The following is a 21,860-nucleotide window of genomic DNA, read 5'->3' as shown; positions in this document are numbered from 1 at the left end:
ACCAGCTTGGCTTAACAGTGAAATCCTTGCTGATCTTAAACACAAAAAAAAAGCTTACAAGAAGTGGAAGATTGGACAAATGACCAGGGAAGAGTATAAAAATATTGCTTGGGCATGCAGGAGTGAAATCAGGAAGGCCAAATCACACCTGGAGTTGCAGCTAGCAAGACATGTTAAGAGTAACAAGAAGGGTTTCTTCAGATATGTTAGCAACAAGAAGAAAGCCAAGGAAAGTGTGAGCCCCTTACTGAATGAGGGAGGCAACCTAGTGACAGAGGATGTGGAAAAATCTAATGTACTCAATACTTTTTTTGCCTCTGTCTTCACGAACAAGGTCAGCTCCCAGACTACCGCACTGGGCAGCACAGCATGGGGAGGAGGTGATCAGCCTTCTGTGGAGAAAGAAGTGGTTCGGGACTATTTAGAAAAGCTGGATGAGCACAAGTCCAAGGGGTCGGATGCGCTGCATCCGAGAGTGCTAAAGGAGTTGGCGGATGTGATTGCAGAGCCATTGGCCATTATCTTTGAAAACTCATGGCGATCGGGGGAAGTCTCGGATGACTGGAAAAAGGCTAATGTAGTGCCCATCTTTAAAAAAGGGAAGAAGGATGATCCTGGGAACTACAGGCCAGTCAGCCTCACCTCAGTCCCTGGAAAAATCATGGAGAAGGTCCTCAAGGAATCAATTCTGAAGCACTTAGAGGAGAGGAAAGTGATCAGGAACAGTCAGCATGGATTCACCAAGGGCAAGTCATGCCTGACTAATCTAATTGCCTTCTATGACAAGATAACTGGCTCTGTGGATGAGGGGAAAGTGGTGGATGTGTTGTTCCTTGACTTTAGCAAAGCTTTTGACATGGTCTCCCACAGTATTCTTGCCAGCAAGTTAAAGAAGTATGGGCTGGATGAATGGACTATAAGGTGGATAGAAAGTTGGCTAGATTGTCAGGATCAATGGATAGTGATCAATGGCTCCATGTCTAGTCGGCAGCCAGTATCAAGTGGAGTGCCCCAAGGGTCGGTCCTTGGGCCGGTTTTGTTCAATATCTTCATAAATGATCTGGAGGATGGGGTGGATTGCACCCTCAGCAAGTTTGCAGATGACACTAAACTGGGAGGAGAGGTAGATACGCTGGAGGGTAGGGATAGGATACAGAGGGCCCTAGACAGATTAGAGGATTGGGCCAAAAGAAATCTGCTGAGGTTCAACAAGGACAAGCGCAGAGTCCTGCACTTAGGACGGAAGAATCCCATGCACCGCTACAGACTAGGCACCGAATGGCTAGGCAGCAGTTCTGCAGAAAAGGACCTAGGGGTTACAGTGGACGAGAAGCTGGATCTGAGTCAACAGTGTGCCCTTGTTGCCAAGAAGGCCAATGGCATTTTGGGATGTATATGTAGGGGCATTGCCAGCAGATCGAGGGATGTGATCGTTCCCCTCTATTTGACATTGATGAGGCCTCATCTGGAGTACTGTGTCCAGTTTTGGGCCCCACACTACAAGAAGGATGTGGAAAAATTGGAAAGAGTCCAGCGGAGGGCAACAAAAATGATTAGGGGACTGGAACACATGACTTATGAGGAGGGGCTGAGGGAACTGGGATTGTTTAGTCTGCGGAAGAGAAGAATGAGGGGGGATTTGATAGCTGCTTTCAACTACCTGAGAGGTGGTTCCAGAGAGGATGGATCTAGACTGTTCTCAGTGGTAGCAGATGACAGAACGAGGAGTAATGGTCTCAAGTTGCAGTGGGGGAGGTTTAGATTGGATATTAGGAAAAACTTTTTCACTAAGAGGGTGGTGAAACACTGGAATGCGTTACCTAGGGAGGTGGTGGAATCTCCTTCCTTAGATATTTTTAAGGTCAGGCTTGACAAAGCCCTGGGTGCGATGATTTAGTTGGGGATTGGTCCTGCTTTGAGCAGGGGTTTGTACTAGATGACCTCCTGAGGTCCCTTCCAACCCTGATATTCTATGATTCTACGATTCTATGAATATCATAATGCGTTCCACATATTCCATACAGCGTCACAAGGTGCCTAAAGATGCAGATAGGCACCTCAGTGAGTTTTTTTAAAGCTTTTAAATCAATGGGAGTTTGGCACCCAGCTGCTTTGGAATATCCACTAGGCACTGATCTGGATCTTTTGATGCCTAAATACCTTTAAAAATCTGGCCCTCAGGACTTTCAGGGAGACTTAGGGTCCTATAATTGCAAATAATACATTATAAAAACAAATGCCCAAGTCACTTTTGAAAATGGGATTTCATTTCCTAAGATACTTAGGTGCTTTTTTACACCCTCCATTTCTTCGCCTGTTTGTGTGGGTCTTTCATGCAGCAGCAGGGGAGAGGGAAAACAGAAAAATATGGCTATAAACACACAATTAGCACAGAGGAAGGGATTGCTTTGGGGGCAGATGTAGCACCAGAAACTACTTTGAACTAATTTTGTGAAATGAACCAGATTTCAGTTTGAAAATGCCTCAGCAGCCAGGTGTGATCCATGTAGCTGTCCCCCCTGCAATCCAAGGGCCACTCCTGATTTCCACAGTCTGGCCTAATTCCTGCAAACCAACCTTTGCCAGAAAGTGAATAAAGCTCTGGGTTTAGTTTGGAGCTTGTGACACTAAGCTAGGATTCATCTTCACAGCATCATGATGCAAAATTGCCGTATGAGTAAGCAAACGTTGTGGCATCGTGCTGCAGTGACAGACAATTGCAACCGTATTATTTTGCTCCATGGATAAATAGATGGCATTCCCTGTCAAGGCATCACAGTATTCTCCAGTCCTCATGCCACGGTAACCCTAGCTACTTTGCCAGGCATGCACCAAACAGCCATGCAGCACCAAAGAATTTCCTCCACAATTCTAGGAACTTTAACCCCTTCGTGGCTGGGTCTCCATCCTTCCTGCTGTCCAGCTGTTGTTCTATTAACATACATGGGACTATTTAGACAGTGGGATGCACTTCCCAATATGTTCAGGAACTCAGCAGGTGCCTCCCATCCGATATCTCTGGAATGTTTGCTGCACATAAATAAACTAAAATCCCTAACGGGGGTGTGGTGCATGTGCATTCACAACGGCAAAGGGAGAGCCCATGTGTGCAAACCCCACAGGCATCCGTATGCCAGAGACCTTGGTGCGCAAAACCTGCATTTGTGTGCACATGCAAAAATGCAGGGAAATGCGTGTGCACACTTCCACCTGTGCAAACATTCATGAAAAAGCCACATGTATCCATGCCAGCTAACATGGAGTTGCTCAGCAATATGTACAAGCAGATGCATAATTTGCTGGTGCCGCTTAAGAACTGAGTTTTGGAAATTTAGCTCTGAATGCTGCCAAACTGCAGGGTCCCTAAATCCACTTCCAGGCCCCCAGCTGCAGGCATTCCCAACAAAAGGCAAGTTAAGGGCATCAGCTCAGCAGCCAAAGACACAGGCTCTGCTCTGCTTTGTGAAGCGTGAACAAAACAAGAGCACCACACAATCTCAACACTGCGTCAGGGTACGACCGACAGCTGGAGGGGCAGGGCTGAATCAGGGAGGGAGGAATAATGTACAGTATAGCCAGGGTCTAGGTGCAGGTTATTTATTTGCACATTAATGCTTCAGTCTGCACCATACACACAAGTGTACTTGGATTATACAAGAGCTGCATTTTAGAATCAGGCCCAGTGCATCAGGCTGTGCACATCCAGATTTCCTGAGCTGCAAAGGACGGGAGGGGTAATTATCTTTGCAGCCATAGCACTCATGGTTTTGGCCTGTGGTTGTCATATACCTCAAACAGAACATTAAGATTTTCAGACTGATCAGACATGCACACGAACAGTCCGTCGTCTTATAAAGTAAAAGATGCTTGTGCATTTGTGTGCATACATGTGTGCCAGCAGTTGTACGCATGTGCATATATGTTACTTGTGCGCACACATGTGGGCACGTGTGTATGTAGGTAGTGCGTGTGTGGGCATACACAGAGCGCAAGCTGGTGGTTGTATGTGTGCATGAATGTGCATTTTGTTCATTTGTGTCTGCATATATTTATACCATCGTGTGTTTGTGCATATACGTATGCGCGCATTTGTGTGCGTGTATATTTACATGACTGTGTTATGTGTACACGTTTGCAAGCACATGAGGGCCTATATGCATGTGTGTGGATATATATGTGTGTGATCATTTGTGCATGGATGAGTCTGTGTATGTCAGCACATGTATGTTAACATGTGCAACTACACGTATGTCAGCACCTGTGTTCAGGTATGTGTTATAAATCAAGTGTTGTATAGGGGCTTGTCTACATGGGGAAGTTTTGCCCCTGTAACTTTAGTTTACACAGCATAAACTGCCTCACATCCACATACAAAGTACTGTTTTCAGTTTATTTGGAGTCTTAGCCCGCTTTAATCAATCTGCTTTGAAAGGCAGCATAATGCTATTTCAGAATGAGTTGTACCAGGCTACGGTTCCTGTGAACCCACCCCTATTTTGGATAAACTATACAGCTTCAGGCCGGCCTCCCCCTGCTATCCCATACTGCATTGCACATTGAAACAGCCCCTCCCTTTACCTGGGTGCCCTCCTCTGCTCATCTTGACCAGATGGCACCTCCTGGTTTAAATCCTGGCATACACCTTTGAGATTCCAGCTCCGGGCTGGTACACATGCCCAGAGTATATTATAGTGACCATGCCCTGTGCTTCTGCACGGTTACATCTGAACAGGAGTCACCGAAATGCCAAGCTCTACGAGCAGCTACAAGCACAAATGCAGGGATGCACCCTGTACCAGGCCAAAGCCGGGGAGTTGAGGCAGAATTATAAAAACACTAGGGACAAAATAAGACCTCCCGGGACATTTGCTTACTACAGGGCACTGGATTTTTTGCCAGGGAGGCCACTACACCCCACTACATCGTGGACCATTTGGAAGGCATTCAGGTGACCATGGACTCCAAGAAGACCCCCATCCCCAAATAGCAGAGGTCTCTGTGAGCCACCCAACCCTGAGCTGTGGGACCACATTTTCTGGCATCTAGCCGGGCACCTAAACCACAAGACTATCTTTTTTCTGCATATGAGCACCCAAGGTGTCTCAAAGCCATGAGGTAGACAGAAGTGGGACCATGCCTGTGCACTCAAACACCTCCACCAGGCTGTGCAGCTTGAAATCTGAACCCCTTTCACTGGATCAGGCCAGATGACAGGGGTTATGCCCTTGTCTTTCTGAAGAGCTCCACCTGAGTTTTAACTCCCACCACCATGGACAACAAAGAGTTACTGCTCCCCCGCAGCATTACTCCACTGGGCACGAGCCCCACTCCGGGAGAACCCGTGCTCCGATACCCAGATACCAAGCCACATTATGGCAGTAAATAGAAATCCAAACCACTCTGATGTAGATGGGCCATTCCATCTTATTCACAGCGGTGTTTACTGTCTCTCTTCTCAGGCCAGCAATACTTTCTGTTGCCTCTGAGCTACCCTTATTGGGGCTTTGTTTTGCTTTTCAGTTTGTCCCTGTTGATAGCGCCACAATCAGCCATGCTCCTCCAACTCTCAGGCAGGAATCCTCCCACCATGGGCGCTGACTCCGTGGGTGCTCCGGGGCTGGAGCACTCATGGAAGAAAATAGTGGGTGCTTAGCATCCACCAGCCCCAGCTGTTTGGCGGCTGGGGGAGGAGCTTGGGGAAGGTGGAGAGCAGTGAGCGGGGGCTGGGCGGGAGCCTTAGGGAGGGGGCTGAGCAGTGGCAGAAAGAGGTGGAGTGAGGGCAGGGCCTTGGGGAGGCGGTGGAGCAAGGGCGGAGCACCCCCAGGGAAAAATATACACCTATGACCCCCCACAATCATTAACGTCCTTCTTCAGCTCTTGTGCATTTCTATTATAGGTAGCACAACACCACCTATAGTTAAGGTTGCCCAGCACTTTCCATTGTAAGCCCCTGTTTTCAGTTGCTTACAACTCACCAAACTTTAATGAAATTTTTCACATCAGGTGTTTGCCACAAGCTGATTTTTATTTTTTTTTAAAGTTTCAGCTAAAACAGATCAGTCATTTCTGCCAATGAAGCTAGGGGCAAATATGTTGCTTTGCCCACATTAAAAATCCGTAGTTTCCTTGATAACACACTAATAATCACCATTAAAGTTCACAGCTGCTTCCCACTGCCTGGTTTATTTCTCTGTGAGGCACAGGCTACCTTAACTTCCCCTCCCCGCCCGCCCAAGGAGCTTGGACAGATCCCAAGGTACTAAGAGGTCAAAAGTGTGTGACAGCTCAGAGTACTGACTCCCAACCTGCTCCTGCTGAAGTCCGAGGGAAAACCTTTGGACCAGCCCAGGGCCAGGAGCAAATATTTGTCTAAGCTGTTTAGTGCAAGATCCCTTAGGAAATGACATTGCTTGTCTCCTTGTTCCTGCATTTCCCAGCAGACGGAGGGAGCTCCGGGCTCTCAGCCCATGGCTCAGGGCAGGTTTCCTGCTGAGCTTTTATTCTCTTAGCCCAGTTGCCAAGGGAGAGCGAGGCTGGCACAAACAAATCCAGCAGCCCCTGCTTCCCCTCCACCCCCACTCCAGCTGTAAGGCACAATGGTCAGAGGGCAACACCTGGCATTCGACTGCTCTGCCATGCCAGCTGGGGATGGGGGTCAGTCCTGCAGGGAGAGGTGAGAGCGGAGGAAACGTTAGGTGTGGAAGCAGGGGAAGAGAGTAGATGGAGGTTGACCGTTAAACAGAAAGCTGGGGAGAGGTGCAATAAAGGGAAAGAGACCCCGAGTCCTTGGGGGGGCCCCCAGTCAGCAGCTCGCACTTTGCCCCATGGTGCATGAGCAGAATGATCACACTCCATCAGCTGGGTGAGAACCCCTGACTTCCCCAGGGCCGCCTTTTCTAAGCTGGCCCTGGCGGGGGGAAGGAGGGTGTGTGCTCCTCCTTGGGGTTGAGGGACGAATTAGAAATGAAACATCCCCACTTGTCCGTCCAACATCCCCACTGCCCATTCTTTCCTTTGCCTCCTAACTCCTCAGTCCCCTCCACACAGTCCAGCCCCTGCAGGCGCCGTAATCCCCTTCTCCCGTCTGAACAGATCAGCAGGAAGGATATGGCTTGAGGGTGCCAGCTGCCCACGGTAACTAAGCCAGATACTCACCCTGGGCAGCAACCGATGGCAGGTGCCCTGCATCTGAAGAAACGGGCCAGGTTTCACTCTTGGCTTGCATTGCAGCCACCCATGGGATCCACTGCCTCCCCCTCGTAGTTTAAAGCTACAGCGCAATTAAGGCCCGTTCACTGGAACAGTCTCTCCAGGTGCTCTGCTCTTTATCCATTCATGCACTGAGAATTCGGGCCCGGCTATTAAAGACTTGGGGGTCCCGGGGCATGAGTAGCTCAGTCCTGGAGACCTACACTCTCATCCTGCTCTGGCGGGTCTAGGACTGGAGCTGCAGAGTCTGAGCTTGAGAGGCATCAGCAGTGGGGGACCCAGGACAGGAATAGCAGCAGGGGGGCTGTGGGCTGGGGTAGATTGGCAGAGCTACTGTAGGTGGGGGGGGGGGTGAGCACAGTAGGGGGGGAAGCATTGTCTTGTGGTTAAAGTTCAGAGCTGGGCATCGGGAAGTCCAGATTCTTTACCTCTGTCTGCCACAGATATTAGGTGCCCCTGGCAAGTCACCTCACCCCTGTTGTCTGTTGCCTCAAGCTGGGTATTCCCCTCCCCTAGGGGATAATACAGCTCTTCTGCTGCAGGTTGATTCGCAGCAGCTTTGGGGGGAAAGCAAAGCACCCCAGCCATCTTTGAGAACCACAAACTCCACAGCAGCACAGCAAACCTGGAGCAAAGCAGCGTCAGCCGACAGGGCAGCGGCATGGAGATAACCAATGGGGCACGAGCTAGGGGATCGGCTTTGCTGGCAGACCCCGTTCTCCTGCTCACAGCGAGATAAAGCGGAGGCCTCCTGAAATGCAGTTCAGCGTCCCAATCAGCAGAGGCTTATAGGGCAGAGGCCTAACGCAACCCTGAAGTGGCCCCGCGGCCTGGAATCCCCGAGCCCAGGAGCAATGGGGGACTCTCATTCTATTTCTGGCTTTTCACTATGTCCAAGAGGGTTTCGGGCTGTGCGAGGGGCAGTTTCCCTGGGGGGGTTGTTACTGCTCAAGCCCGGACAATGACACAATGGGACATGTTAAGGTGTACAGAATTCAGGGTGGAGAAGGTTGATCCAGTTGAATAACGTTTGCATTTGATTCTGCCAATCACTGGATATTCCTCACCCCCCAAAAGCCGCAACGGTGAGTGGAAGGACCAATCAACAGCTCAGGACTCGCAGCCCAAGTAGGCAACTGGTCCACCACCTGCACAGCCCTCAGCTGTGGGGCTCCAATCCCAGCCCCGTTGCCAGTCGCCTCCTGCAGGAGGCCATGGGGGGAGATGCTCAGGGCTGCAGTGCTGGCAGGAGGCAGTATGCAGCACTCCTGGATATCGATGGCCCCATCTCTGCCCTCCCTCAGTGCTCAGCCAAATTCAGCCCCCGGATGAAGAGCAGCTGGCTAAGGCCAAATGCAGGCGAGACCGAGGGGATGTCGGTATGAAGAGAGAAGTGCTTTGAAGAACTTGCCTCCTCCTTGGAGCAGGGATCACCTTTCTGTTCTGTGCCTGTACAGCGCCTGGCACAGTGAGGTACTGGTCTGTGGCTGGCACTATGGTAACGCAAATAATAATAGCCTGCAACATTCTCCGCCATCGAGGGCACCTGCCCTCACACTGCTTAATCCTTCTGCGGCCTTATGATCTCTTTGGACTTGCCAGTGCTGTTAGCTACTCAAAGAGTGCCCGAAACACCCACTTCCAGCTGCCACTGACCCATAGACTGCATCCCAACCCATTGGCAGAGACCTGCCCATGGTGAATCATACACTTGTGACATGTAGGCATGTGTATTGCAACACACTGGGCCAGATTCTCGTCCCATACACCGGTGTCAATTAGAAGTGAATCTTCATGGAAGTCACTGGTAGACACTAGGCTCAGAGTGGTATAAGTGAGAGTAGGCTCCGGCCCTCTAGGTCTACAACACACCCTGAAAAAGCACCAACTGGAACAAAATGCAGCAGCCCCCTGGCTAGGTCATGTGCCTGTCCCCTCCTGTGTCTGCTCTCTGTACCATGTCCCCATTGAATAGCGAGTCCAAGGCAAGACTTCTGTCCTCATTCTCAGCGCCATCCCTGTGACTGGCCCAGGCTACCTGAGTAACACCACAATCACAACTACACAGAACAGCTAAGTCCCTCCAGAATTACACAACTGTGAATGTATATGGGGAGGCTCGGCGTGCAGGAGACAAAACTTTCAGAAGAACTGGAACATAGACTTTGGAACTCTCTGCCACAAGAGACCCCAGGCTCACCATTTTGAGAACTAAATTCAAAAAATTCTCTCTGACTTAGCTTTCCCTCAGTGTGTTCTTCCTACTCAGCACACTCGCACTGTCTAGATCACCTCCCTCCCCAAACAGAATACCAAACCAATCCAGCTATTGCTTCTACAGGCTGGGAATGAACGGAGATTATTATTGTTATTTCTAATTTGAAATAGTTCGGAGGTGCTGGTAGATGGAGGGAGGAGGCCCAGCAAAGCTAACTGACTTGTCCCTGATCACACAAAATCAAGAGTAAATAGAACCCTGGAGTCCTGCCTCTCCTCCTCCCCTCCCCCCCTACCCCATTTAATCATTTCATGACACTGCCTCTTAAAAGGTAGCTAACTATAGAGATGCAAACGTTCCAAAGTCTCATGGGGAAGTGGGAGTGAGAGAAAGATGGGGGTAGAAGAGAGAGAATAAAAGTAAGCCAGGTTTGGATAAACAGTGGTCCCGTTTATGGACTCCCTTCATCTGTTCCAGTCCCTTGCGTGCATTTCTCTGAGAAAGCAAGAGGACTGGCTGGCCTTGTGAAAGCAAAAGGGCCCCCCTGCCTTTCCCCCTAATCATAATTCCAGACCTGGCTCTTCAGCCTGGTTTGAGCCGGCTCAGAAACATCTGACTCAAGGAACCTTTGTCTGAGCAATGTCCCTCCCCAGTGTGCGTCACCCTCCTTTTGGCATGGGAGCGCCTGAAATAAGCTCTTTTCCTTTTGCAAAGAGCCTGAAGAATTCTCCCTCCCTGACCTCTCTTCCCTTTCGGTATTGTTGCTGCTGGTTCCCCTTTAGCTGGAATCTCTCTGCTGAGCAGGGGAGGGGAATGACATCAGAGGCAAGGAGGTGTGGGGGGGTGCCCCATTCCCCAATTGGCCACCAAGCAAAAACCATGGGCCTATAAAACTTGCCAAGGGACTAGCATCCTCCAATGAGACAGTGACTCCACAGATTACCCTAGCTGCTGAGAAGGGACCACAGGAGACCGGCAGCCTTGCTCACTCCTGCACTGAACAGCTGCAGCTATAAGCCATCAGAGCATACATTAGCTCTGCCTTAACGCTAACCGGTAAGTGCCTCACTTTCTTCCTTTCCCAGCACACAATGAGATTATTATCTGTTACTAATAAATACATAGGAAGGAGTGGTCGGAGCTCAGGGCTGGGAGCACTTGTGTTCTAATCCCAGCTCTGACACTGACTCCTTCCAGGGTCGTGGGCAAGTGACTTCATCACTCCATGCCTCAGTTTCCCCATCTACACATCAATGATAACAGCATTTCCCTGGCTCGCAGGGCTGTTGGAAGGCTGAATTAAAGCTTCAGAAGTGAGGTTTGGTAAGATGAATTAGGGAAGGTTTCTGAAGTGCTCCTACTTACCTATTCTGCTTTCATCATCTTAGCAGCTGAAGATCTTTGAAGACGAAGGACAATCCTTTTCAAAACTGGCCACTGATTTTTTGATTGTCTCGGTTTCTTTGGTGCCTGACCTGAGATGTCTTTTGGGCCAGAATAAGTGGCCACTTCTGCACAAAACTGGCCCTTAACTGTTTTGTTCAGTGCAAGTCCAGTAATTACTGATCGGGTTCCTGTGACATGCTAGGTAGCTGCTCAAACCTATGTGGAGTCAGCATCTCCATGGTGCTCTGCACACTTTTAACAGCAATAAACAGGATTCCAAAGAATGTCTGTTTCCCTGCTGGATTTCTGGGGACCCCTCCCCTTTCCTCCCTTCCTTTTCCAGCTTTTAACTCACAAGTCCCTGCATCTCTGCCATTGCCTGTCTAACCAAGGACTCACTTTGGAGCCACAGTCAGCTGGATGGCCAGAGCAGATGCTGTGGGGCAATGGTGTAGCTCTTCGCTCCCCACCCGCCCCGTGTCCCAGCCACACGTGCCAAGCCATTTGCCTTCACAGAGATGATCTGTTTGTGTATTTCCCCTGACAAATGATTCTCCAGAGGGATCACCTGTAAATGGGATGGCACTGAGTTAAGGCCCAGAGCTAAAAGAAGGGTTTCCAGCAGCATTGCAGCGTGGTGGGGGGGATCTCCTTCAGCTCAGAGATGGTGTCCCCCCTGCAAATAGGCTGTCCCTGAGTTAGTAGCAGGATCTTTGCCTTGTGCATGTCCATGGAGCCACAATTCATGGGCTCAGAATGAAGTCCCCCGGTTGGCCTCACGTCACAAGACAGATGCTTGGGCAGTAGCAGGGTTCGTTTCACACACACATGGTCCAACACTGCGCCTCTGCCTCCACTTCTGGGACGAGACAGGAGTTCAGAACCATGGTACGGTCAGTCCTCTGCCTAGATGTGAACTAGGCCCAGCTAGGGTGATGGGCTCTAGTGACGGAACGGGACAAAAACCCCTACGTCATTCCACACATAGCTAGGTGGGAATGCTACACAGGATCACTGCAGCTGGTTGGGAATTTTTCACCAAAACATCTTTCCACCTGAAAATGCTGATTTGTCAAAACTGAAACTTTTTCTGGGAAAAGGTCAGTCTTGAGAAATTTTTCAACTGAAATTTTTGTAAACAAAGTTTCAAAATTGCCAAAATGTTTCATTTCAACATGTTCTAAATAAAAAAATCCCAGTTTGCCCACTCAGAATAACTTTGTTTCAACTTTTAAGCTAATTAGAAGTAAAAAAAATGGTCAGAATTGGAACAAAACATGTAAATTGACCAGAACCAAAATTTGTTTCAGATTTCAAATTTGTGTTAATTTTCAAGTTTGACTTTTTGTCTTGATTTGGGAAGGGAAAATTTTTTGATATCGCAAAAGCTTTCACAGACCAGGAAAACCATATTGCTGGCCAGATCTACTGTTTACTAATAATCAATGATTCATGGAGTTGGTAAAAAATTTTTTTTAAAATGACAACTTTCCCCTCACCCCCGCCACCCCGCAACAAACAATGGCGTTTTGACCAAATCAAATTTTTTTTGTTTGGCTGAAATTTTTCAAAGAAAACTGAGAAACATTTATGTGTTTCTTTTGGAGGCAGGGAGAGGAAAAAGCAAAAAGGGGGAGAAAACCCCAAAAGTATTTTTATATAGTTATAAAAATCCCTAAAATTCTGTGGAAAAAATGAGCACAAAATGAAAACAATTTCAATTTCACCCCCCCCCCCCACCATGGAAGAAAAAAAACTTAACATTTTTTGACCAGCTCCACTGATATATCAATTCTGTGCATTCTACGGAGATTGTAGACAAAAATGAAGGGAGGTCTTTGCCCTCTAAAGAACCTACCTTCCAGACATACAGAAAGACAAGGGATAGGGGGGCAGTGCTTGAGTATGCCAGGTCCCCCTCTAGTGGCTGGTCCATGTAGAGGATAAAAGCCCACTACCACTGTTAAGCTCCTCTAACTCAAGTGGCAGCAGCAAGGACTTTTTATGCTCCTGGAGGCCCCAATTTGCAGCCCTGCTGATGGCCTGTGGTGGGGATGTTACACAGGCATCCTATTAGGTTCATGGTCTGTTTTGGGGGTGTCATTTACTACCTATCATTGAGGGGGAAAGTTGGGTTTATCGGCCTCGCCGTGTTTTGAGGAGAGAATCGAAGGGTGAGTGAGGGCAGAAACATGGCAGCCATGGCCTAGCAGGCCACGTGGAAAACAGGACAGGAGTGGAAGAAAGACACAAATGAATGATGAGGCTCAGGATATACTCTACTGACTGACCTGGGGTCACATGGGAGTGGCACTCAGGCCAGGTCTGGATTTGGCCCCTCAAGCTGAAAGGCTCCATATCCCATTCCCCCCAGTGCAGTTCATCCTGGATGACATCTTTCACACACAGGGACACAAAGCATTTAGCCAAAGGGAGCCATAAGCTAAGGGGCAAAGGAAGTTTTTAATGTGAAAATCTACAGAGAGAATGGGACTCGGACAAATCCGGCAGACACAGTCCAGCATGGCCTGCAGCTGGGGAGCACAGAGGGGACCAGATCTACACCAAGAGCTGAGAACAGGGAGTGGATGGACCTGAGGCCACGACGGTTGGATAGAGGTGGCCAGAGAGAGCCTTGGGAGGGTGACATTTTAGGCAGGGACCCATGTACCCCAGGGCAAGTGGAGTGTAGATTCTGCACCAAGATCCCCTGGTTGCTGTAGCACTTGTGAGTCAGCCTGGTAACTATGTGGCTGCTTCACTGCGTTTAGAATATGGATGGGGCTTAATTAATTAAATAGGGAAATGAATGAGTCACTCAGGTCAGCAAACCTCCCTCCCCCCATTTGTCTTAGATTAAATCCGTTTATTTGATGTTGGTTCCACACTTTCATTGTGACACAGATTTTTTTGCATTGTCCACCTGGGAGAAGGGAGAAGCTGGAAACAGCTGGATAGGGGGAGCTGAGGCTTTTTATGCCTGGGGAGGAGGTAATTTGGAGGTGAGGCATAAATAAATTAGCTGAAATGAACAGCAGTGAAACAGTTAACCACCCTGACACTTGAGCCATTATTAGCCTTCAGAGTTAATGGTTTGTTGAAACGAATGGGCAGCTCACACCCCTATAAAATGGGAGCTGAGACCCTGGAGCATAAGAGCATAGCAAGAGCATAGCAAGAGGTGGGTTCCACAGTAAACCCACAGAATACCCAGGGTCCTGATGATGGGTCTTATTTCCCTTATTCCCTCAGAGCCCAGCATGACTTCTGTCAGGAGCCTGCATGTGAATACCCCCCTGAGGGACAGCGTCCCGCTCTCCAAGGTGGCTGGCACCAATGTCTACCTGAAGCTGGACAATGCTCAGCCCACGGGCTCCTTTAAAATTCGGGGCATCGGCCACCTCTGTAAAACGGTACTGACTCTGAGCGGCCATGGCAAGGGCTGAGTGTTCGACTGGTGGGGGGAGAAGATTGCAGAGCCAAGCTGGAATGGGCCATTGCTGGTGGGGGTTGGGGGTGGGAGAGGGTGGAGAGACAGGGGGTAGCTGGGAATCTGGGATCCATTTGCAGCAGGCACAGCAGTCCAGTTTGGGCATTCTCTGCAGCAATCCAATATACTGTAGGGAGCATTGACTCATTGGAAGCCTGACCTCTAACTAGGGGTGACTGAGGATAACCTGGCCTGGATTTCTGTACCTACCTGGAACAGACTCTGGTGTAACCCCTAGGAGGGGAAGAACCTGGCCTGGATTCCTGTGCCCACCTGGAGGGGACACTAGCTATGCTCCCTACATCTCTTCAATGCGTCCGACTGACTGCGGTTGAGCAGCAGACTACAGCAGTCCCATAGCGGGTACCTGATCCTGGGTGTGCACCCACCTAACCGTCTGCTCTCAGACTGAAAGAGGAGGGTGGAAATTGCTGAGGCTCCACATTACTGGGGCTGCGGGAGCAGAAGGGAGGCTGTTGCCTGGCCTTGCGTGGTCATGGCGGCTTTGATGGCGACGCAGGGCTCTACAGAAGGGGCCGACAAGAGGCATAAAAGGAGCCCCCAGGGAGAATGACCTGAAATATCAAAGGGGTTGGAGGGGCTAGGCTGCCGAGAGAGGAGCCGCTCTCGTGTGGTTACCGGCTGCGGCCACGTTCGCTCCCACTCACTCCTTCCTCTTGCTTTGTCTCCACAGTGGGCGGAAAGAGGCTGTGAACGCTTCGTATGCTCCTCAGGTGAGATACACCAACCCAGGCCCTGGCTCCCTGAGGTGGCTGGTGGCTGTGTCACACCTAAGCCCAAATTGCCCCAGAAACTCACGGGCACTGGCTCCTCTCCTTGTGCCCGGATGTAAATAATGCCCACAAGGATGCCCAGGGATCCGAATCCAGGCTGCCCCTGCTGGCTGGTGCTGCTAGCGGTGGGACTATTGCCAAGGGAAGAGGAGCCCCAGTGATGGTATTGGTGTGGGTCATGCGAGGGTGGCAACAGGGCTTTAGACATCTTTGGTCACATGGGAAATGCAATGTTGAGTTCCTGGGACGGAACAATCCTCCCCACCACACCCTGACACTGTCTACCTGTTGGGGTGCTGCAAGATTCCCACGCCTCCTGAAACTCCTGGGCAGCCCCAAGGCTTGGGGAGGGCAGAACGAGAAGATGGCAGAGGGACACACTGCTTTGGGAGGCACCAGAGGCAGCACCGTGACTTCTACTGCATGGTGGGATGCAGGAAACCATGAGGCCCGATGTGGTTGCTTTTAGGTGGCAATGCTGGCCTGGCAGCTGCCTACTCTGCCAGGAAACTGGGCATCCCAGCCACCATCCTCGTGCCCACGTCCACGCCAGCTTTCACCATCGAGCGGCTGAAGGACGAGGGGGCCACTGTCTGCATTGTGGGAGAGGTAGGTATGTGCATGTCTGGGTAAGGGGGTATACAAAAGAGAGCAGACTGCCTGCCTGGGGTGAGAGCCTCACTATCTTCTCCCACCATGTCCCAGAGCCAGGACTGGGACAGATCTGCAGAGGGAGCTGCCCCACGGGCTGTGAGGTTCATGGTTCTGTCCATAAGCCACTGTGAGTGGCTAATAAAACGTCTCTTCTCTGCAGATGCTGGATGAGACCATAGAACAAGCCAAGGAGCTGGTGAAGAACAACCCTGGCTGGGTCTATGTGCCTCCTTTCGATGATCCCCTCATCTGGTATGTGGCCTGAGGGAGAGGGGGACACCAGAGGCTGGAAGGCTTTGTTTTAGCCATTGCTGCCTATTAACATCCCTGCTAGCCTGAGTAACCATGGGCCAAGATTAAATCCGACTGCATGCAGCCCCAACAAGGTCATTCTGTGTTGCACACAAAGGGGTGGACTATCTAACAAGAGGTGGTGCTGTGGCAGAAGTCCACTCTCTGCTTGGACTGCATTAGTGTGGCCACCATCTCTTGGCGCACCAGGCATGGGATCCAGCATGAAGTTTGCTGGACAGAGCGTGAGCATCTATTGACCACATGCACCACATGGTGAATTTCTAAAGTCAGCACATCCACAGAAGCTGCTACCACCAGCCTAGCCTGGATAGCTGTGCATTGAACCTGGGTTGGGAGCTAAAGGACATAAGAAAGGGAATCCATGACCATTTCCATGTTCGTTCAGACCTGGGCTTCACCAGCACCACTGCACTGATACGCCCCACCCCTGCCCTAAAAACAACAGCTGTGTCTCAGTACCATTATGACAAGTGCTTTAGAAAGTCCTATAGCTGGGAAGACCTAGAGGGGTCCTCCTATCCTGATCAGAGGCGGGACCTCAGCCTGCTTGTCCACACAACCCCTTGCCTTCTAGTTCTCACGCCTGGGCCTGTTCTGAGGTGTCACTCATCCCCATAGGCAGCAAGATGCAGCCTGACTCTGGAGTGCAGCCTTTCAAAGCTGAAATTGTCTCAGGCTGCTAAACCAAAGTATCCCAGACTGGGGGGAGACCCAGCTTCTCTGATGTTGGAGTGAACCAAGAGTAACTCCACTGAACTCAGTGGGATGACACTGGTGTTGCTGAAAAAATCAAGACCTGTATTTTCCAGGCTCTTATAGAGAAACGTGGTCAGGACTGTTGATCTCGGGTCATCTCTAGCCATGGCCTTCCCTTCCCCTGGTCCCAATCTCTCTTGCTATCTCCTTGTAGGGAAGGCCACACGTCCATAGTGAAGGAGCTGAAGGAACACTTGGACTCCAAGCCTGGGGCGCTGGCCCTGTCTGTGGGAGGCGGCGGGATGCTGTGCGGAGTGGTCCAGGGTCTCCGTGAGGTGGGCTGGGAGGATGTGCCCATTGTTGCCATGGAGACCAAAGGGGCGCACAGCCTGAATGCTGCCATGGCTGCTGGACAGCTGGTGACACTGCCAGAAATCACCAGGTGAGTGAGGGGAGGAGGACGAATCAGAGCGCTCGGCCTGTGACCTGATGTTAAGGGAGAGGAGCCATGGCTTGGGGTGGGCTGGGCAGAACCACAGCTTGGGGTCTGATGGAGGAGAGAATTGAGGCGGCAGGCTCATGAATCCCCTCCCTGTTCTCTACTCTGCAGCCTACATGTCTTGGATGCTATTTTGGTTTAGCTTACTCCTCCCATGGGTTCTTCCACCCAGCCCCCTCCTGTGCATAGCACAACAATGCTGCCCCACAGGGGCAGCCGGGGGCAAAGTTCTCTGGGCACTGCAGATGGGAGTAAGCACTTGATCTACAAAATTAAGCCGAGATCTACAAAATTAAGCTCCTTTGTGCTCTAGGGAGAGGTAGGAACCAGGCTTCACCAGGAGGTAACTCATGCCACGCACACCTGATGACAGCAAGGAAGAACCTGAAAGGGCTGTCTGCCCAATCAAAGACAGGGGGCAAGGGAAGGTGCTTGAACAAAGGATTGCTCAGTGCTCCCCAGATGTGGTAGCAGCACAGAGAGATGCAGCATGAATGCAGGGATCCCTGCTCTGGCAAGGGGAACGTGGGGGTCAGTGGAGACTCCACCCCAAGATCCCACAGGGCCCTGCTTGAAAAAAACTGGCTGCCTGCATGCTCGCAGGGATAGGGAGCGCTGACGTCACAAGGGTATGCTGTGGGGACTCCCTTATCACCAGCTGACGTGTCTCTTTCCTCTTCTCCTTTCCTGGCTGCAGCGTCGCAAAGACACTTGGGGCAAAGACGGTGGGAGCGGAGACGTTGAAGCTGGCCCGAGAGCACCCAGTCTTCTCAGAGGTCGTCACGGACCAGGAGGCAGTCATGGCCATTGAAAAATTTGTGGGTACGTAACAGGCCCCTCCCTGAGCGTGAGGCCCCCCACACTCACAGACAGCAACATGCCAAAGGAGAGTCCTTTTTTCCCCAAGACACTGCTGCTCCCCAAAGGTGAATAGAAACATTTAAAATAGCCCCGCTGACCATGGCCAGGGGTTCTAGTCATACAGCATGGCAAGAACTGTCTGTGTCCCATTCATTTGCCAATTCATTCACACACAATGGCTGACCATCTCCCTTCTGCCCACCCCCAAGCAGGTAGACATCCCTGCAGGTCTCACAAATCATTATAGAGCCCACTAGACTAGAGAGACAAGGTGGGTGAGGTCATAGCTTTCATTAGACCAGCTTCTGTTGGTGAGAGAGACAAGCTTTCAAGCTACACAGACACAGCTCTTCTTCAGGTCTGGGGAACAAGTGTCAGAACTAAATACAAGTTGGAACAGATTGTTTAGCATAAGTAGTTAACACCTATTTCAGGGGACCATTCAACATAAGGTGGCCCATTAACACCCTTCCAAGCATGGGAGGAAGGGAGAGAAGGCAGCTGGGGGGTGTTGTTAGCAGGTTACAGATTGCTGTAATAAGCCATAAATCTAGTGTGTCTGTTTAGTCCATGATTTTTAGTATCTAGCAAAGTTCTGAATTTAAGCTTCCCAGCTCACCTTTTGAAAGGGTTGTGCAGGTTTCCTTTGATGAGGAGTGCTGAGAGGTCATCTATAGAGTGATCACTTTGTGAAAAGTGTTCCCCCACAGATGACAGGGTGTTTTAAAACCCACTGGCCAGGTTGGGTTACAGGGGCCCTCTCCCAGCCCAAACCATACTCTTAACAAAAATTTCACATGGGACTGCTTCTCCAGATCCTTCCTAAATCTTGGGCCACTCCCCTTCCTGATGTGCAGGAGCACCGGATTCTCCCATTCCCAGTCCCCCTGACAATTGAAGCTTTTAAATAGTCCTCCCCATGCATTGGCTTTTAATCCTGAGCCCCAAACAATTACCCACCCCTGGGGCTTTCCTCTGAGATTCTTTCTGCCCACTGCCACCCAGGCCTTTGCTCTAGGCACATCTGTCTCTCTAACACCAGAGAGGGCCAGCAGAGACCTTCTCTCAGCCTGGGTCCTCTTTATAGAAAGCACGCCTGGCCCCACCCAGCTGGGACATGCCACCAATTGAAGTTGCACCAGATAGGCTAAATTGGCCCCACTGAGAAGCTGCACAGGGAATCATAGAATAGGCTAAATTGGCCCCACTGAGAAGCTGCACAGGGAATCATAGAATATCAGGGTTGGAAGGGACCTCAGGAGGTCATCTAGTCCAACCCCCTGCTCAAAGCAGGACCAATCCCCAATTTTTGACCCAAATGGCCCCCTCAAGGATTGAACTCACAACCCTGGGTTTAGCAGGCCAATGCTCAAACCACTGAGCTATCCCCTCCCTCCAAACTGGTTCCCCTGCCTCTTAAAGGGACAATGCATCCTGTGACTGCCAATGAGAACTCCTCTCCTGCAACCCGCTGTGTTCCCTAGAGCCACAGCTGTCCCCAAGTCCCTGACAGGCTAATGTAAAGCTACCTCCATGCGCTGACCCTATCCCCTCCCTGCTTCCTCTCTCAGAAACGGCCTGTTTCACTCATGGTGCGGAGGAGGGGAATCTGACAGAGAGCGAGTGAGAGCACCCCTGATGTTCTCATTATCCCAGGGGGTAGTCAGTTAGGCCCTGTGTGTCCCTGAATGCAGGGGAGAGCAGTGGCTGCTTTGACCATGATCAAACAGGTCGTTCTCTCCAAGCTTTGCCCTCGGTAGGGAAGAGTGAGCCCACCACAAGTTTTTCCAGCCCGTTTGTGGCTTGTTCTCTCCACTGGCCCTTCCTCAGAGAGCTGTCATGGATCAAGGCCAACTTTTCCCCCCAATTGGCACCTTGAAACAGATAGTGAGTACAACTGAGTCCATGAACCAGGGACCCCTCCCCGTTCATGGGCCAGCAGTGAGCTCACCACCCGGGGCAGCCAGCTCTGTGTCACCCCCCCACCCCTGCTAGCTGAGGCCTCCTGCCCCGAGCGGATGTGTGATAGGCGAGTGACCACCAGCTAGCCCCTCCCCCATCTCTCCTCCCTCCCCCCCATGCAGACGACGAGAAGATCCTGGTGGAGCCAGCCTGTGGGGCGGCGCTGGCTGCCATCTACAGCGGCGTGGTGCAGAAGCTGCAGGCAGAGGGGAAACTGGGCCATGCCCTGGGCTCCCTGGTGATCATCGTGTGTGGGGGCAACAACATCACGCTGGCCCAGCTGCAGCGCCTCAAGGAGCAGCTGGGCATCCAGAACGTCATGGCGGCCTAGGCTGGCAAGGCACCACCCGGGGGGGAGGGAGGAAGAGCTCTGGAGTTTTATCCAGGGCCTTATTTTAAGTGTGGGATGCTGGTTTTAACAGTCCACACATCAGCAATGATGCGCATTTCTAACTTGTGGTCACATCACGTTGCCTCAAACGCTGGATCACACAGGCTGAGGCTAAATCTAGGACTCCCAACCTGCCTACAACTTCCAGGCATGGGTTTGTCACCAGCCAGCCGGCAGGAAGGCTCTCCCCCAAGGCACACACCTCCACACAACGCTGTGCATTATTATCAACATCAGTTCCAGCAGCCCCTTCAGGCCTGCCCTGAGATCAGGGCCCCGTTGTGCCAGGTACTGCACAGATGCGCAGCGAGAGACAGACCCAATCTAGCCCGACAAAGGATGGGAAAGAGGCCCGGAGAGAGGAAGTGACTTTGTCCAAGGTCACACAGCTGAGTCAGGCATAAACCCAGGTCTCCTAGCTCCTTATCCACTGCCCTGATCACCAGGCCATGCTGTGTAACTGACACCTTCTGCAACACTGGGGCATGTTTAGTCTGAAGACTTGGGGGGAGTCGGGGACCTGATCGCAGTCTTCAGGTATGTTCAGCACCGTTATAAAAGGCCGTGATCACTGTTCGTGTCCACTGGCAGTAGGACAAGAAGAACTGAGCTTAATCTGCAGGGAGGGAGATTTAGGTTAGATATTAGGAAAGACTTTCTAACTCTAAGGACAGTTAAGCTCTGGAATAGGCTTCCAATGGAGGCTTTTAAGGCAGGTTGGATGAACACCACTCAGGGGTGGGCTAGGTTTACTTGGTCCTGACTCAGAGCAGGGGGCTGGGCTCGAGGTCCCATCCCACCATAGATTTGAGAGATTCTCAGAGGTGAGCTCCTAGCCCTGGATGGACTGTAGCTCTGTTTCGGCATAGCCAGGAGACAGGCTACCAAACTAGATCAGCCGCTGGGTTGGTCTGGTCTGGCCTGCATCAGTGGGCTGATCCTTACCTTGATGAAAGCTTGAGCTGGTATAGAATACCACTGGAATTCCTCGCCTAGTGGTTGCACAGCCCATGCCTTCTGGGGAGGTCCCTTGTGCCCTCTGGTTTAGCATCCCTGTCTCACCAGCCTGGACCTCTCCGCATGGGGGCAGAGAGCAGGCTGGGCCAATCTCTCTGGAGCTACATCTGTCACTTCACTGCCTACGCTGCAGGCTGCAGGTGTCGGGGAAGGTTTTGTGTAACGTGAGATTAGTCTGAGGCGTGAATATTGGATGTTGTAACCAGAATTCAGCACGCCCTAACATGCTGGCTTTTCTAATAGTGTCCACTATTTAACTTTTTGCACGTAAAAAAAATTCAGTATTTCTATAAGGCTGCGTCTCTCGTTTGTTTCCAGACGAAGCTGCGCAGCCATTTTCTGCCCGGGTTGCAAGGCTGCCCCAGTGT

General features: G+C 51.0%; 1 protein-coding gene across 1 annotated transcript; it reads left to right on the top strand.

Annotated features, from left to right (window-relative positions):
* The first annotated feature begins 10,109 nt into the window (after positions 1-10,109).
* On the top strand, positions 10,110-21,785 carry LOC311531479 (L-serine dehydratase/L-threonine deaminase-like). The gene is made up of 8 exons (XM_084648868.1): positions 10,110-10,483; positions 14,066-14,226; positions 14,998-15,037; positions 15,567-15,706; positions 15,912-16,003; positions 16,977-17,204; positions 17,959-18,083; positions 20,207-21,785. Exons 2-8 carry the CDS (start codon positions 14,074-14,076, stop codon positions 20,413-20,415), a joined length of 987 nt encoding a protein of 328 aa, XP_084504994.1. The 5' UTR covers positions 10,110-10,483; positions 14,066-14,073; the 3' UTR covers positions 20,416-21,785.
* The last annotated feature ends 75 nt before the right edge of the window (positions 21,786-21,860 follow it).

The sequence above is a fragment of the Lepidochelys olivacea genome (genome assembly GCF_965140295.1).
Source record: "Lepidochelys olivacea isolate rLepOli2 genome assembly, chromosome: 15".
In the NCBI taxonomy this organism is placed as follows: domain Eukaryota; kingdom Metazoa; phylum Chordata; order Testudines; family Cheloniidae; genus Lepidochelys; species Lepidochelys olivacea.
The sequence above is the reverse complement of the archived record's forward strand: the minus strand, read 5'-3'. Positions and strand labels throughout refer to the sequence as shown.

Excerpts from the sequence above, each read along its gene's own strand:
- LOC311531479 (XM_084648868.1), top strand. The coding sequence starts at position 14,074 with ATGACTTCTGTCAGGAGCCTGCATGTGAATACCCCCCTGAGGGACAGC. Across the intron at positions 15,707-15,911 it reads CTGTCTGCATTGTGGGAGAG|ATGCTGGATGAGACCATAGA; the intron begins GTAGGTATGTGC and ends TCTTCTCTGCAG. Across the intron at positions 16,004-16,976 it reads TTCGATGATCCCCTCATCTG|GGAAGGCCACACGTCCATAG; the intron begins GTATGTGGCCTG and ends ATCTCCTTGTAG.